Here is a 14,395-nt window from a genome sequence, read left to right as displayed (position 1 = left end):
AGGGAACACATACTCACTATTAACTAAGAATTTTCCCTCAGTAAACTCTTAATTTGCCACTTATTAATAATTAGTAAGGTATTTGTTAAGTTTAGGTATGGAGTGGGTTAAGAGATTCTTAAATATGGTCATTCAGAAAAAGGCATTAAAGGGAAATTAATACTTGTATGGCTTAATATAACATAAAAATTATGTCTTTTACTGAAATATGTAGCAGAAAACCCATGAAAGATGAAGGCATTTAAAAAATCCACATCATTTTATACATATTTTAGATACGGGAGGTGCGTAATTATTTCAATGATGTGAAGTGGTTGTACTCTGTGAGCTACTGCCGCTACCTGTTTCTATTTTGTACCTCAACACAACTTGTAGTGCACAACTCGGAAAATAAAATACTGATACGATGACCACAGCTACTGAAAAAGCTTTCAGGTAGCGATGGATACAAGCGTAGGCTTAAACCGGAAGCCGTACCATTGATTTTTCCCCACACGGAGTCTAAACGCCCTTGGCTGTCTAGTGAAATCATTGCTGAGAAACTCCTTCAGTGGCTGTGGCAACATGACAAGAATCAGCATGTTTACATCCTGCCAGGATGGCATCTAGCATTTCTTGTCTCTGCCGTTTGTAAGGCAACAGGGCTAAAGTGGAGAGAACAAAGATGCGGGTCTTCAGGAAGTTTAATTTGTCCACAGGCATCTTCCCATTCTTTTCTCCTCTTCTTATCGTTAGGAAGGCAGTGAAGACTTGCATCGCTTCTCTTGTTGCCCTTCAACTGAAAATTACAACCAAAAGCCACACATGTGGCATCGTATCAGTATTTTATTTTCTGAGCTTTATAAGTTGTGCTGAGGTAAAAATAGCTACAGGTAGTGGCAGTAACTCATTGAGTGCCACCATTTCACCTCATCAAAATAACAGCGCCCCCCATAGTCCAAAATATGTATAAAATGTGGATTTTTTAAGTAATGTAAATCTTTCATGGGTTTCAGTAAGAGACATCATTTACATTATATTAAGCGATACAAGTCTTAATACTCGGGGTTCCCTTAAATATGTGGTTTAGAAGTACTAATAAACAGCCAATAATATTAATTAATAGTGAATAGTGTTTCCTATTCTAATGTGTTACCAAAAAGACAATAATTGTAGCATATCCCTCAGTTTAAAAAAATTAACAGCTCATAATTACAGTATTGCATATGGCTACTGTGCAATAAACTTAAATAAATCTGCAGTTATCATACTTATTGTAAAATAATTATCGTAAAAGTTTATCCATAACAAAAATATACATGTTAGCAAGACATTCCCTGAATGTTGCACATACTGTTCTTTGATTTCTTGAAAACATTTGTCATATGTCTTGCTTTTCAGCGGTCTCTGATTGTTCCAGTTATTTCCGCCTGGGAGTGAAAGACGTCACCTATCAGCGGTGTGAGTTCACTACGCTGTGTTATGCTCCATCATGGGTCTGTGATGGAGCAAATGACTGTGGAGACTATTCAGATGAGAGAAACTGCCCAGGTAAACACACACATGCTTCAGCTGTGTGCTGCATTTTAGATCCTGTAAAATGGATGTCTTGCCTGGTCCCTTGTTTCTGTCTTTTCCTTTGGAAAAGATATTGGAAAATCTGAGAACAGTTTAAGATAGTTGTTTACTAAAATCTCCCCCGAAACTTTAGAATATTTCTGGGAAGCAGGTTATTGCTCTCCTTGTAATCTCATCACTGTCTATCAGAAACAATAGTTATTAAACAGGTCTGTTTGCTATTATTTTCATTTTTTTATTGGCTAGCCATTTTCTTTGCAATCAGCTGGTGCTTAAGAAAGGGAAAAAAGTATTAGGTATATATACAATACACTTACCGCAGAGCCTTCAAACCAAAAATTTTTTAGGAACAAAACAAATTAAAGAGAAAATAGTCTATTTTTATTCATTTTCATGTAAGAAACAATACATTTTATCACCTCTATGTGTTAATGAAGTATGCCACTGCTAAGCTGATTCACCAGAATCACACACAACCTCGAAACTCTTCATTCTTGTTTCTTTTTACTCATTAGACAAGAAAAAGAGAAAGTGTCTATCAAATTTCTTCGCTTGTCCCAACGGTCGCTGCATCCCTATGAGCTGGACCTGCGACAAGGAGAACGACTGTGAGAACGGAGATGATGAGGCACACTGTGGTGAGTTACACACGTGTGTTTTTTATTTCTGTCATCATTGGGACTTTCCATTGACTTTTGCTGTGGTTATACTCAGCTAGTAATATGTTCTGTCCCTTAACATTACACTACCACTTATTTTTGACCTTTTCAGTTAGACATTATTTACTAGTATGTTTATTAAGTGGCTTTCACCATGTGGACGGTTGGCTACTCCTTAAATTTGGTTTTCAAAATGAGGACATACTGTTGATTTTTTTTTATCTTTTATATAAAGCTAAATAAAATAGTCTTACCCTAACCTACAAACTAAAAAAAACTAGAATGAAATAATAAAAACAGCATGAAATAATTAAAATTGTAATCATATTAATTAAAAAACAGCATGAAATAGTACATTTATAAAGTGCGGTGAATAGCATAACTAAAGAATCAGAGAGAGCTGTAACGTAGGCAGATTCATAAATGAGGAAAAGTCCAATTCTCACTACTGACAATTAACTGTGACTTTTGCCTCAATAAACTTCTAATTTGCTGCTTATTAATAGTTAGTAAGGTAGTTGTTAAGACAGGTATGAGTTAGGATTAAAGGAGAAGTCCACTTCCAGAACAACAATTTACAGATAATGTACTCACCCCCTTGTCATCCAGGATGTTCCTGTCTTTCTTTCTTCAGTTGTAAAGAAATTGTGTTTTTTGAGGAAAACATTTCAGGATTTTTCTCCATATAATGGACTGATATGATGCCCCGAGTTTGAACTTCCAAAATGCAGTTTAAATGCGGCTTCAATTGAGCGATTGAGGTGTTGTTGGATGTAATAATGAACATAGTGGTCGTCATTTACTCCCAACATCTGAGCCGCTGAAGATGCAGTGGATTACATTTGTTTGTGAAGGGAATGCACCTCCCAATCTACATAAATGCGTCTATGTTCGTGATCCAGCTTCACCTACAGCAAAAGTGAGTATGAGGGTTTTTTTTATGAATATCTGCAATCACTTTTCCAAATAATGTGCTAGTTAGCAAGTTTCGCGGCTAAACGCGCTAAATGCAGCTAAACTCCACAGAGAGAAGAGAGGGGCGGGGCGAGCAGAGCTTATTTGTATTTAAAGGAACAATCCCTCAGAATGGGATGATTTTTGCAGGGCTCATTTTCTCAAGGTAAAAAGGGTGTTGTTTTACACAACCATTGAGAATTTTTAACCAAAGTATATTATAGACTTTTCATTAAGACCCTAAAGAATCATATTAACTTGTGGAAAATGGGCATCCGATGACCCCTTTAACCTCAAACGCTTGTCTTGTCTTTTTCTGCCTGAACTCTGTGTATTCTGGCTCAAGACAGTTAGGGCATGTCGAAAAACTCTGATCGTATTTTCTCCCTCAACTTCAAAAATCATTTCAAAATCATCCTACATCGCTGCATAAGTTCCGACGCATTCTTTGCAAAGTGAACATGCAAAGAAGATCAAACATCCTTAACAAAAAAGGTAAAAACAGCGATATAGGACCATTTTTAAGTTCAGGGAGAAAATCCGATTTGAGTTTTTCGACATACCCTAGCTGTCTTGAGCCAGAATACACAGAGTTCAGTGAGAGCAAGACAAGATGAGCGTTTGACATTAAAAAGTATATAAATTGTATTATTTTTATGAAAATAATAGATCGTTTCGCTAGATAAGACTCTTCATCCTCAGCTGGGATCATATACAACTGCATTTGGGATCGTTTGAAGCCGCATTTAAACAGAATTTTGGAAGTTCAAACTCGGGGCACCATATCAATCTATTATATGGAGAAAAATGCTGAAACATTTTCCTCAAAAAACATAATTTCTTCACGACTGAAGCAAGAAAGACATAAACATCTTGGATCATAAGGGGGTGAGTACATTATCTGTAAAATGTTGTTCTGGAAGTGGACTTCTCCTTTAAGGGATCTAAAATATGATCATGCAGAATAAGGCATTAACCCTTTAACTGTCACCCCCATTTTTGAACATAGAAGTAAAATTGTTATAATTAATGAACAAATACATTTTCTAATATGATTTTGAAGTACCATTTCCATGGTGATGCAATGTCAGATTTTAAAATGGGTTTCAAAGGATGAATTTTGAGGTTTTAAACTTTCAGTTGATATATAATTCATGATCATTTCTAAAACATGATAGAGAAAAAGGCAACGAAAAAAGACTTTTGGTGACAAAGGTCAGAACTCCTGTTATGATGTAGATTTTTGAGGTGAACCCTTATCATAAATTAATCTATTACTGTCCCTACATAATTTGTAACAAAAAACATTGGGAAAATATCGATTTAAGAGTCTTAGACCTTTCCAACGATATATAGTTTGTCATGATTAGAATAGAATTTAAATCTAATATAGTGAAGTAAGTATAAGTATAATAAAGTATAATAAGTAAGTTAAGGCGTCCCTCTGAGGGGACGGGTGACAGTTAAAAGGTTAATATGAGCTTTAAAAGTACTAATAAACAGCCAAAAACTAAAACTAAAGTGTTAACAAATTCTTCTTTATTAATACTATTATTGTTTTTAAACAGGAACTGAATACAAGTCAACATTACAAAACAAAACTCTTGTTATATATTCTGTGTCTTTGTGCTTTTGTTTTGTAATTCCAAAGACATTTATGAATATTTATTCATGTTTCCAAATGAGGTTTTGTCAGATTTATATCACTTTATGGGGAAATTTTGTTCCCAACTTTTGCACAGTTCATTTGAGGTCAGTCTTTCCAGAATCTTTTTAATGTGTTCTTTCTGTGAAGAATCTTTTGAATAATTAACTAACAGATCGTTTAATGATTCTGCTCAGATAAGCTCTGCTCAGCGACGCAGTTTGAGTGCGGGAATCATCGCTGTATTTCTAGCAGCTGGGTGTGTGACGGGGCGGACGACTGTGGAGATGGAACAGATGAGGACAGCAGATGCAGTGAGTGCTGATCCTTAAAAAACAGCATGAAATAGGACATTTTAAAATGTGACAAATAGCGAGACTGATGAATCACAGAGAATCACATTTATCAACATAATAAATGACACTGAAATTTTCTAAACATTGTTTTATATGTTACTGAATCATGTGTGTTTTTAACTCAGAGAATAAAACGTGCAGTGTGGACGCGTTCCAGTGTCCGGACTCACACAAGTGTGTCCCGCAGCGCTGGGTGTGTGATGGAGACAGAGACTGTCCAGACGGAGCCGACGAGAGCCTGAAGGCCGGATGTGGTGAGCAGTCAGATACATAATTTTGGTGAAAATGCTATGCAAATGACTCAGTAAACATGTTTGTGCGTATTATTGTTTCTCTTTCGCTCAGTGTTCAATAACACGTGCAAGGCGGGAGAGTTCATGTGCCAGAACAGACAGTGTATCCCCAAGCACTTCGTGTGTGACCACGACAACGACTGCGGCGACGGCTCTGATGAGTCTCTGGAGTGCGGTATGTTCATGATTATTTTAAACAAAGATGATTAGGACATGATTATCTCATAATTACCAAATAATGAGATGACTTACAGCAAATGATTTGTAAGATGTCAATATTTGACTCTCACTTGAATTAAATCAAGGCTTTAGTCAAACAAAACAAAAGTAAGTACTGATGAATTAGAAGAAATTGTCTCTCTAATTGCACATGATGAGTTGCAATACCGAATAAATCGCTTTAAGGTATGTTCACACTAGACATTCACAGAAATGAGTGCAGGGGAATGGAAAAATAGGCACATGTGAATGACTTTCATTTTATCATGTATTAAAAGCAGAAGCCCTAGACAGTGACATCATATTTTCTTGGCAGGGTTATTATCATATTATTGTTCAACTGAAAATATTGAAATAATTAAATTAAAATAAAAATGTGCATTTTATTAAACTTAATTTATTTTAGCTAATTGCCAAGACATCATTTACTAAAGCAAGTACTAAAATGACTGAAACTAATAAATAAAAAATCTAATGAAAGTTATAAAACCAAACTTATTAAAAATGTAACTAAAATCAAAGTGCAAAGAGAAATTATAAAAATAAAAATCTTAACAAAAACTATAATAGTATATCAGTGATATTAAAATAATATCACTGTCTTTTGTCCATTGCTGTGTCTTAAGTTATTTTGCAGCTTGACCACCTTTTAAAGGAGACGTACGCTTCACAAAAATTTACATAAAATGTACTCACCCTGTTATCATCTAAGATGTTCATGCCTTTCTTTCTTCAGTCGTAAAGAAATTGTTTTTTTTGTTTGTTTTTTTTTTGAGGAAAACATTTCAGGAATTATCTTCATATAGTGGACTTCAATGGTGCCCGCAAGTTAGAACGTCCAAAATGCAGTTTAAATGTAGCTTCAAAGGGCTGCCTTCCGAGGAATAAGTAAAATAAATACATTTTGAGTACACAACTACTTTTTATCTGTTTTAGTTTGTATTGCAACTATACTAAAAGTGAACTTATAAGTATACTGATAGTTTACTAATTAAATACTTGTAGCATTTTAGTTCACTTTGAAGTATAGTCTCAGTAAACTACTAGTTTAGTAGTTTTTATACAGCAAGTATGCTCGGATGTTTTCTTTAAGCGAACTTTACATCATACTTTAAGTATACTACTATGTCCTTATTAGGTATTAAAGACTATGAATTGGATTCAGTGTCGATCAACACCCCAGAGCTTGACAGTCATTATTACGTCTTCATGGGTCACATTTTATTCCATAACGTTACAGTTTTGATGCTATTTTGTGCTATTTTGTGTCTGATGATTGTGTTAAAAATGTGTGGAAGCATCTGTTGGTTCAGTTTCTTCTTCACTCAGAGAACAATATTGCTTAAATATATTTAGTAAAAGTCAAGTATACTTAAATGTAATTTTAAGTATATTTCTGAGAAGTACATAACGCACATTTCTGAGAAGTACATAAAAAGTAGACTAAAAGTATACTCTCCTGTTTTAGTTTAAAAGTATACTGATAGCACACTTGAATAAACTTATTTCTCGTAAGGGAAGGTCTTAAAAAAAAGGTAAAACAGCGATGTAAGATGATTTTAAAGTTGGAGGAGAAAATAAGACGGGAGTTTTCCGACATACACGGAGTACGCATGTGCATGGCAGAGCTAGACAAGACGGGCATTTGAGGTTAAAAAGTATATATATATATATATATATATTATTTATTTATATGCAGTGTTGGGGAAAGTTACTTTTAAAAGTAATGCATTACAGTATTGAGTTACTCCCTAAAAAAGCAACTAATTACGATACTTAGTTACTTTTTATGGAAAGTAATGCGTTACTTTACTTTTGTATTACTTTTTAAATCTGGGCAGGGCTTGCTTATTTGTTTTTAATATAAAAAAGCTCTATTTTTGGAAAATGTAAAAGCCTTTTCACACCAAAAGCCGCAGGTTTTGAGAAAAGCAAAGTAAGGTTAGTATGGTTGAATTGGATCATCGAAGGTTGGCAGCAAAGACATCGGTTAATAAAATGGGATTAAATGCATAAAGGATATTGTATTATTTAACATATTTAATTACTGCAGGTTTGCGTCATATTCTGAGTTAAATTTCACTGTTTTTATTCATTTTGAGGAATACTGAATCTGTTTTTAGTGAGTGAGATGAATTAATGCATGTTCACATTTATTCTAGAACTAGCATCTTTCTCCCGATTTCTCTCAACATGGGGACAGGAGAGCTTTTAATCAATAAAAGGGGGGAAAAGTAACTGCCATTACTTATTTGAAAAAAGTAGCTCAGATATTTTCTTGTCAATTAAAAAGTAATGCGTTACTTTACTGGTTACTTGGAAAAAGTAATAATATTCAGGGATGTGATTTTTCCGGATTAATCCGGAATTCCGGATTTTTCGACCTGAAAATGTGACCCATGTGAATCATGCAGATCTGTTAAAAAAAAAAAAAAAAAAAAAAAAAAAAAAGGGGGATCTCACAGCCGTCACCATGGTAACCCGGGACGGAACCACAATCGCCGTCCCCGAGCAATAGGGCCACACCGGGCGACACGTCAGATGGCAAAGAGATGCATTTTTCCTTCCTTTCCAAGTATCAACAAGGACGTATTTGCGACCGTTCGCAAATGGCGGATGGCGAAGTATGATTGGTCAGATCACCTGTCAATCAAGCTCCCTGCTGCGCAGTGTAAGTTACCTCAGTCGCTCATTTCGGTTAATTTTCCCAGCCGACAACCGCAAATCATTGTCCGATTATTAACCGTTAACTGATAAGATGGTAAGTTAACACTTTTCAATAAGGTTCATTCAGCGCTGCCGCTCCCACCACGCGCATCACGCACTGTGCGTAGGGTACCGAGTGCTGAGGGGGCACCAAAAAATAGTCTAATGAAAAATCAATAATTATATTTTAATTATTATATTGAATATATAGCTCACTGAATCTGATGGCCGCAAATAGTTTCTCCCGGAATCTAGAGCGAGGGAGTGAGTGCGCCCGCGAGACAGAGACTGTGCTCCAAACCGCGTAGCGCGTGCATGACGAGAGAGAGCAAGAGACCGCGCGTGTGTGCCTCATGAAGCACATGTAAGACAAACTCTACATTATCCCGCTTATTACATGGCTACCTACAAAATAAATCAATAATTTGACACAAAATATTGATTTTAAAAGGAGTTTATTGATTTAAAAACGATTTATATTGCTTCCGCTAAAGAAAATAGTCCGTCTCACTTCTCGTACTCAAGTAGAAGTACAGATACTTGTGTTAAAAAATACTCTGGTAAAAGTAGAAGTACTGATTTAACTTCTTTACTCAAGTAAAAGTAGCCATGCGAATGATAACCATTTTTTTTTATGCAAAGCTAACGTTACCTGGACCACACAAATGCTAGAGTGCAAGCTGAGAAACCTAAGTGGATATGGAAAAAGTTTCTTTATAAGCCATTGCCTACATTTTAAATGGATGTCTGCAAAATAGGCCTAAAACATCACATAGCCTATATGATTATTGTGACAGAGACTGGGACTCCAGGTTAATGAGATTCTGACTGAGTAGCAAGATATGAATTCAATTGTGAATTCAACTGTGATTCTGTGAGAATTGAATTCACAGACCCAGTTTCTCTTTTTTAATCTTCCCCTAACATTTAAAGGAATCTACATGTAGACTATGTAGGCCTAATGATTTTTCCGCGAATGAATGCTGCCGAATCTGTCGAGTCGTCTTGTAGTGATAGGTCAAGTGCAACGTATATTCCCATTCAATATTTTATTATATTATGCGTCGCTTGTCGGACATAGCAACAGTAACTGAAGGGAACGGAAGGGAATGGTTTTCTATAGCCGCTAAAGAAAATACTGTTGTACCAGTACTGTAGTTACTACCCACAGAGTGTACAAAAATAAGTTAAAATATTTGTACAAAAATAAGTTAAAATTTATTTGTTGTTATAGAGAGAGGTGGTGATGGAGCAGTGGACAAGACACTTGCTTTTGATTCCCACTGTTACACATCCACCAAATAAGTTGTTATGTGTCATACTGTACAAAAAAAAAGTTGCATGTTAAATAAATTACAATGAATTTTTTTGTTCAAATAAGTTGTTATGGGTCCTTCTTTACTGGGGGGGGGGTTGTCTTAGTGTATTTTCCTGCTTTTTTGTCCTTAGCCAATCACATGCCTGAATATTACGTAACTCGCGTTACTTGTAATGCGTTACCCCCAACACTGTGTGTATATATATATATATATATATATATATATATATATATTTTTTTTTTTTTTTTTTTTTTTTTTTTTTTTAAGAAAATGACAGATCGTTTCACTAGATAAGACCCTTATTCCTTGGCTGAGATTGTTTAGAGCCCTTTGAAGCTGCATTTAAACTGCGTTTTGGACGCTCAAACCTGCGGACACCACAAAAGTCCACTATATGGAGATAATTCCTGAAATCTTTTCCTCAAAAAAACATGAAATTATTGAATTTCATGAACATCTTGGATGACAACGGGGTGAATATCTGTCAATTTTTGTTCTGGAAGTGAACTTCTCCTTTAAGGACAATATTGTTAAAATTAAACTAAAATAAGAGAAAATAAATCTATTTTACTATCACTACAGAAGACTTGACTGTATTATCTGTGATCACTGGTCTGTATTTGTCTTTGTAGAGTATCCTGCTTGTAAGACCAATGAGTTCCACTGTGATAACGGCCGCTGTCTGATCCAGAAATCCTGGGAGTGTGATGGAGAGTTTGACTGCCATGATCACTCAGACGAAGCTCCCAAAAATCCACACTGCAACGGTCCTGGTATGAACTAAATGCTAATCCAGCTGGATATATGTGGCCTGTTTCCAAATGACAAAACTCAGCATCTATCCAATAGTCTATGTGGCTTCATGCTACTAAAGTGTAAAGGAGGGCTGAAAAAACTGAGAGCCTTGGGACAAGGCTAAACTAGTGCTGAGTCACAGAACAATGCAGACAAACTAATAAAATATACCACATCAAACTTATTATCATTGTAAAAAGCTATTGGTTATAGTAATCTGAATAAATATAATATATCAATAAATATATATATATAAATACAATATATCAGAATCTGAAAACACATTTAACAGTTCTTTTGCTTTTTCTTTCAAGCAGAAAAGAAATGTAATGACACGGCGTATGCTTGTGGGAATGGTAAATGCATCAGTGAGACATTACTGTGTAATCGCAACGATGACTGTGGTGATGGCACGGATGAGCTAAACTGCTTCATTAACGAATGTCTGAACAGTAAACTGAGCGGCTGCTCTCAGCTGTGTGAGGACCTAAAGATCGGATACAAGGTAAAGATTTGTACATGATCATGTTAATTGCATGTTAATATTTTCTCAGATATGGGCAATGTGGAACTGTTTTACAAGACTGTACTTTTATTTTTTTTAATTTCTTTACTTTCACTTGATTATTTAATTTGCTTATTTCTCTGCCAATAATAATTCTCTTAATCAGTATTTTTTGTGAATGTAAACATCCCTAATACAACATAAATCTACTTTAAAGCAAAACTGGACATGGCATTACCACTTATTAGAGCCCTGCATTACAGCCCCTCGGGCCGTGCTTCAGGCAAATTTTTATGTCATAGCTCAGACGATTATTTTGTTTTGAAGTAGTAATTTAAAACTTTCTTTAGATATATTTATCAAGTCAGTGAGGCAAGTAGGCTATTCGCTTTCGTTTAGTTTCGGTTTACCAGGAGCGCTCCAGCTCAAAAGCGAAACTGTAGAAAGCGCATCATGTTTTTTTTCTTTATTTATTTTATAAAAGCACAATGTTTCGCTGATATTGTGAGTGTACACAAATAAAAGTAGACCCTTTACAGTTCAGAACAATGTATTACTCTTACCGTTATGAGCAAAAATGCAGTTTATTTCCAATGCAAGTGATCGCGCTAACGCCTCCATGTCCCTTAAAGCAGGCTTCAGTTTCCACTTGGATAACGATTGGATATGCATCTAACAGTGCACATTTATATGGATTAAGCATTTAAACTAACATTGTGATATGCTTGAGCTGTTTTATATCTATAGATTTAATTTTAGGTAAGTCGTGGTGATTTGAGAAGGCTAAATTGATCAAACATAGGCTATGATCAACCGCTGACCGCTTGGTCGCTACTTTAAAAAACAAAAACTTACATGTAATGAATAAAAAATGCTCCAAATGTTTTTCTAAATTAAAGGAGAAATTCACTTCCAACAAAGCAATACAGATAATGTACTCACCCCCTTGTCATCCAAGATGTTCATGTCTTTCTTTCTCTAGTCGTTAAGAAATTATGTTTTTTGAGGAAAACGTTTCAGCATTTTTCTCCATATAAAATGCAGTTTAAATGCGGCTTCAAACAATCCCAAATGCAGTTCTAAATGATCCCAGCCGAGGAAGAAGGGTCTTACCTAGCGAATTTTGTTATTTTCATAAAAATAATACAATTTATATACTTTTTAATCTCAAATGCTTGTCTTGTCTTGCTCTGCCTGAACTCTGTGTATTCTGGCTCAAGACAGTTAGAATATATTGAAAAACTATCGTATTTTCTCCCTCAAATTCAAAAATGATTTCAAAATCATCCTACATCACTGCAGAAGTACCTACCCAGTCTATGGAAAGTGAACATGCAAAGAAGATCAAACACTCTTAACAAAAAAGGTTAAACAGCAATATAGGACCATTTTGAAGTTGAGAGAGAACATGAGATGGGAGTTTTTCGACATACCCTAACTGTCATGAACTGTTCAGAGAGAGTAAGACAAGACGAGCGTTTGAGATTAAAAAGTATATAAATTGTATTATTTTTATGAAAATAACCGATCATTTCGCTAGATAAAACCCTTCTTTCACAGCTGGGATCGTTTAGTGAATATATAGTAAAGGCTTACTTTACTTAATCCTTTGGCAGAGCATTTTTATTTTTGTTTTGCTTTGTCTTGCTTCCCTCTGTGTGTGTGTGTGTTTTAAATGAGTGTAACTACATTCTGAAAAATAATGTCATATAAAGTCTCAAGGGTGTGAGACTAGAGTAAAACAATGAAGTCTACAAATAAAAAGCATTTGAACTGTGGCAAAAAAGTAGAAAAGAGACTTTATTAATAACATTTTTGTCCGCAGGGACATAAAAGTGTCTGAAGTAGAAGAAATATCTTTCTGTTCCTGACTCCTTTATAAATGCAGTCAACTGTAAACTGTGATCAACTGTGAAATCATAAAATAAACAGTATCACTCACACTGGCAAAATCGAATACTTACCTTTCGTTTGCATTTTCTCTCTCCAGTGCAGATGTCACCCTGGCTATAGACTGAAGGATGATGCGAAGACCTGTGTTGATGTGGATGAGTGCACCACCACGTATCCCTGCACACAGCACTGCATCAACACACACGGCAGCTTCCGCTGTGTGTGTGTGGACGGTTTTCAGCTTAACCCCTCCGACCCCACTGTCTGCAAGTCCACCTCAGGTATGAGTCAGATGGCCAATCTGTCCATTATAGTTACGGACAGTGCATTTGGCCATGTTACTGTGTAGGATGGTTAAACTAGATTCAGGAATGCTCAAATTACTTGGCTTGAGGACCACTTGTGAAAATGCAAGAAGTACACTTTCTAAAGGAATTCACCACTGGAATTGCTATTTGCATTGTAGATGAATACAAGAAGCATTCTAATTTGAGTTATAAATTATTCATCTTTTAAAGTGTCCTGTTCTGTTGTTTCTTTTTTAATATGTCTTCATTTTTTCCCACTTCACTGTATAGACGAGGAGCCGTTCCTCATCTTTGCTAACCGGTATTACCTGAGAAAGCTCAACTTGGACGGCTCAAATTACACACTCATAAAGCAGGTATGATTTTACACTAGTTTTTCAAACTCTATATCGGGGGTGTCAAATCCTGCTCCTGGAAGTCCACTGTCCTTCAGAGTTTAACTTCAACCCCAATTAAACACACCTGAACACACTAATCAAGGTCTTACTAGACGCATTAGAAACTTCCAGGCAGGTTTGTTGAGGCACATTGGAGCTAAAGTCTGCAGGACAGTGGCCCTCCAGGATTGATTTTGGACACCCATGCTCTATACAGTAACATTTTATTCCAGATATTTGTCTGGTCCCTCATAAATGCCCTATATTCCTAGGGTTTGAACAATGCTGTTGCGCTGGATTTCGACTACAGGCAGCAGATGATCTATTGGACAGATGTGACAACTCAAGGCAGTATGATACGACGCATGCACATCAACGGCAGTGACGTTCAGGTAATTTGCATGCAGTCTGAAGACATTTAGCATTGCATCACCACTCCAGTCCATCACATAACATCTTATAAAGAAAAAAGCTACTTGTTTGTTAGAAACAAATCCATGCAGTGCTTTTAGCTAAATATGAGTCCTCTATTCATAATATTTCTAGTGAAAATATTTCTAGTGAAAATCTCTCCTGATTCAGGAAAGAAATATGCACAGATCAAGTAACAAAAAGTTTACAACCTGAAATAGTCCAAAACTGTTCTACACAAATATGTGGATGGATTCTGAAGTGAGAGGACAACAGGTGTTGGACTTATATGATTATAAACTTGTATTTTGGCCAAAAGCAGGTGTTTAAATTAAACAGCCTAAATGATGGGTTTGTTTCTTACAAAAATTCAGTTTTCACTTCCAAAGATGTCAACT

At 35.6% G+C, this 14,395-nt stretch overlaps 1 protein-coding gene across 7 annotated transcripts in view; it reads left to right on the top strand.

Moving 5' to 3' along the window:
* lrp1aa (low density lipoprotein receptor-related protein 1Aa) overlaps positions 1 to 14,395 on the top strand; it is a 170,031-nt gene that overhangs the window by 121,319 nt on the left and 34,317 nt on the right. For 4 of the 7 annotated variants that reach the window (XM_051122933.1, XM_051122930.1, XM_051122932.1 and 1 more), the window contains exons 49-58: positions 1,381 to 1,530; positions 2,073 to 2,195; positions 5,013 to 5,129; positions 5,297 to 5,425; positions 5,517 to 5,639; positions 10,341 to 10,481; positions 10,821 to 11,008; positions 12,999 to 13,182; positions 13,480 to 13,565; positions 13,859 to 13,978. In XM_051122933.1, coding sequence (XP_050978890.1) covers positions 1,381 to 1,530; positions 2,073 to 2,195; positions 5,013 to 5,129; positions 5,297 to 5,425; positions 5,517 to 5,639; positions 10,341 to 10,481; positions 10,821 to 11,008; positions 12,999 to 13,182; positions 13,480 to 13,565; positions 13,859 to 13,978 — 1,361 coding nt within the window. Of the gene's footprint in view, positions 1 to 1,380; positions 1,531 to 2,072; positions 2,196 to 5,012; positions 5,130 to 5,296; positions 5,426 to 5,516; positions 5,640 to 10,340; positions 10,482 to 10,817; positions 11,009 to 12,998; positions 13,183 to 13,479; positions 13,566 to 13,858; positions 13,979 to 14,395 lie in introns of all 7 variants that reach the window. The other 3 variants (XM_051122929.1, XM_051122931.1, XM_051122927.1) reach the window with 1 other exon arrangement.

Source organism: Labeo rohita, chromosome 11 (assembly GCF_022985175.1).
Source record: "Labeo rohita strain BAU-BD-2019 chromosome 11, IGBB_LRoh.1.0, whole genome shotgun sequence".
Taxonomy (NCBI): domain Eukaryota; kingdom Metazoa; phylum Chordata; class Actinopteri; order Cypriniformes; family Cyprinidae; genus Labeo; species Labeo rohita.
This window is presented reverse-complemented; position numbering and strand designations above follow the sequence as displayed.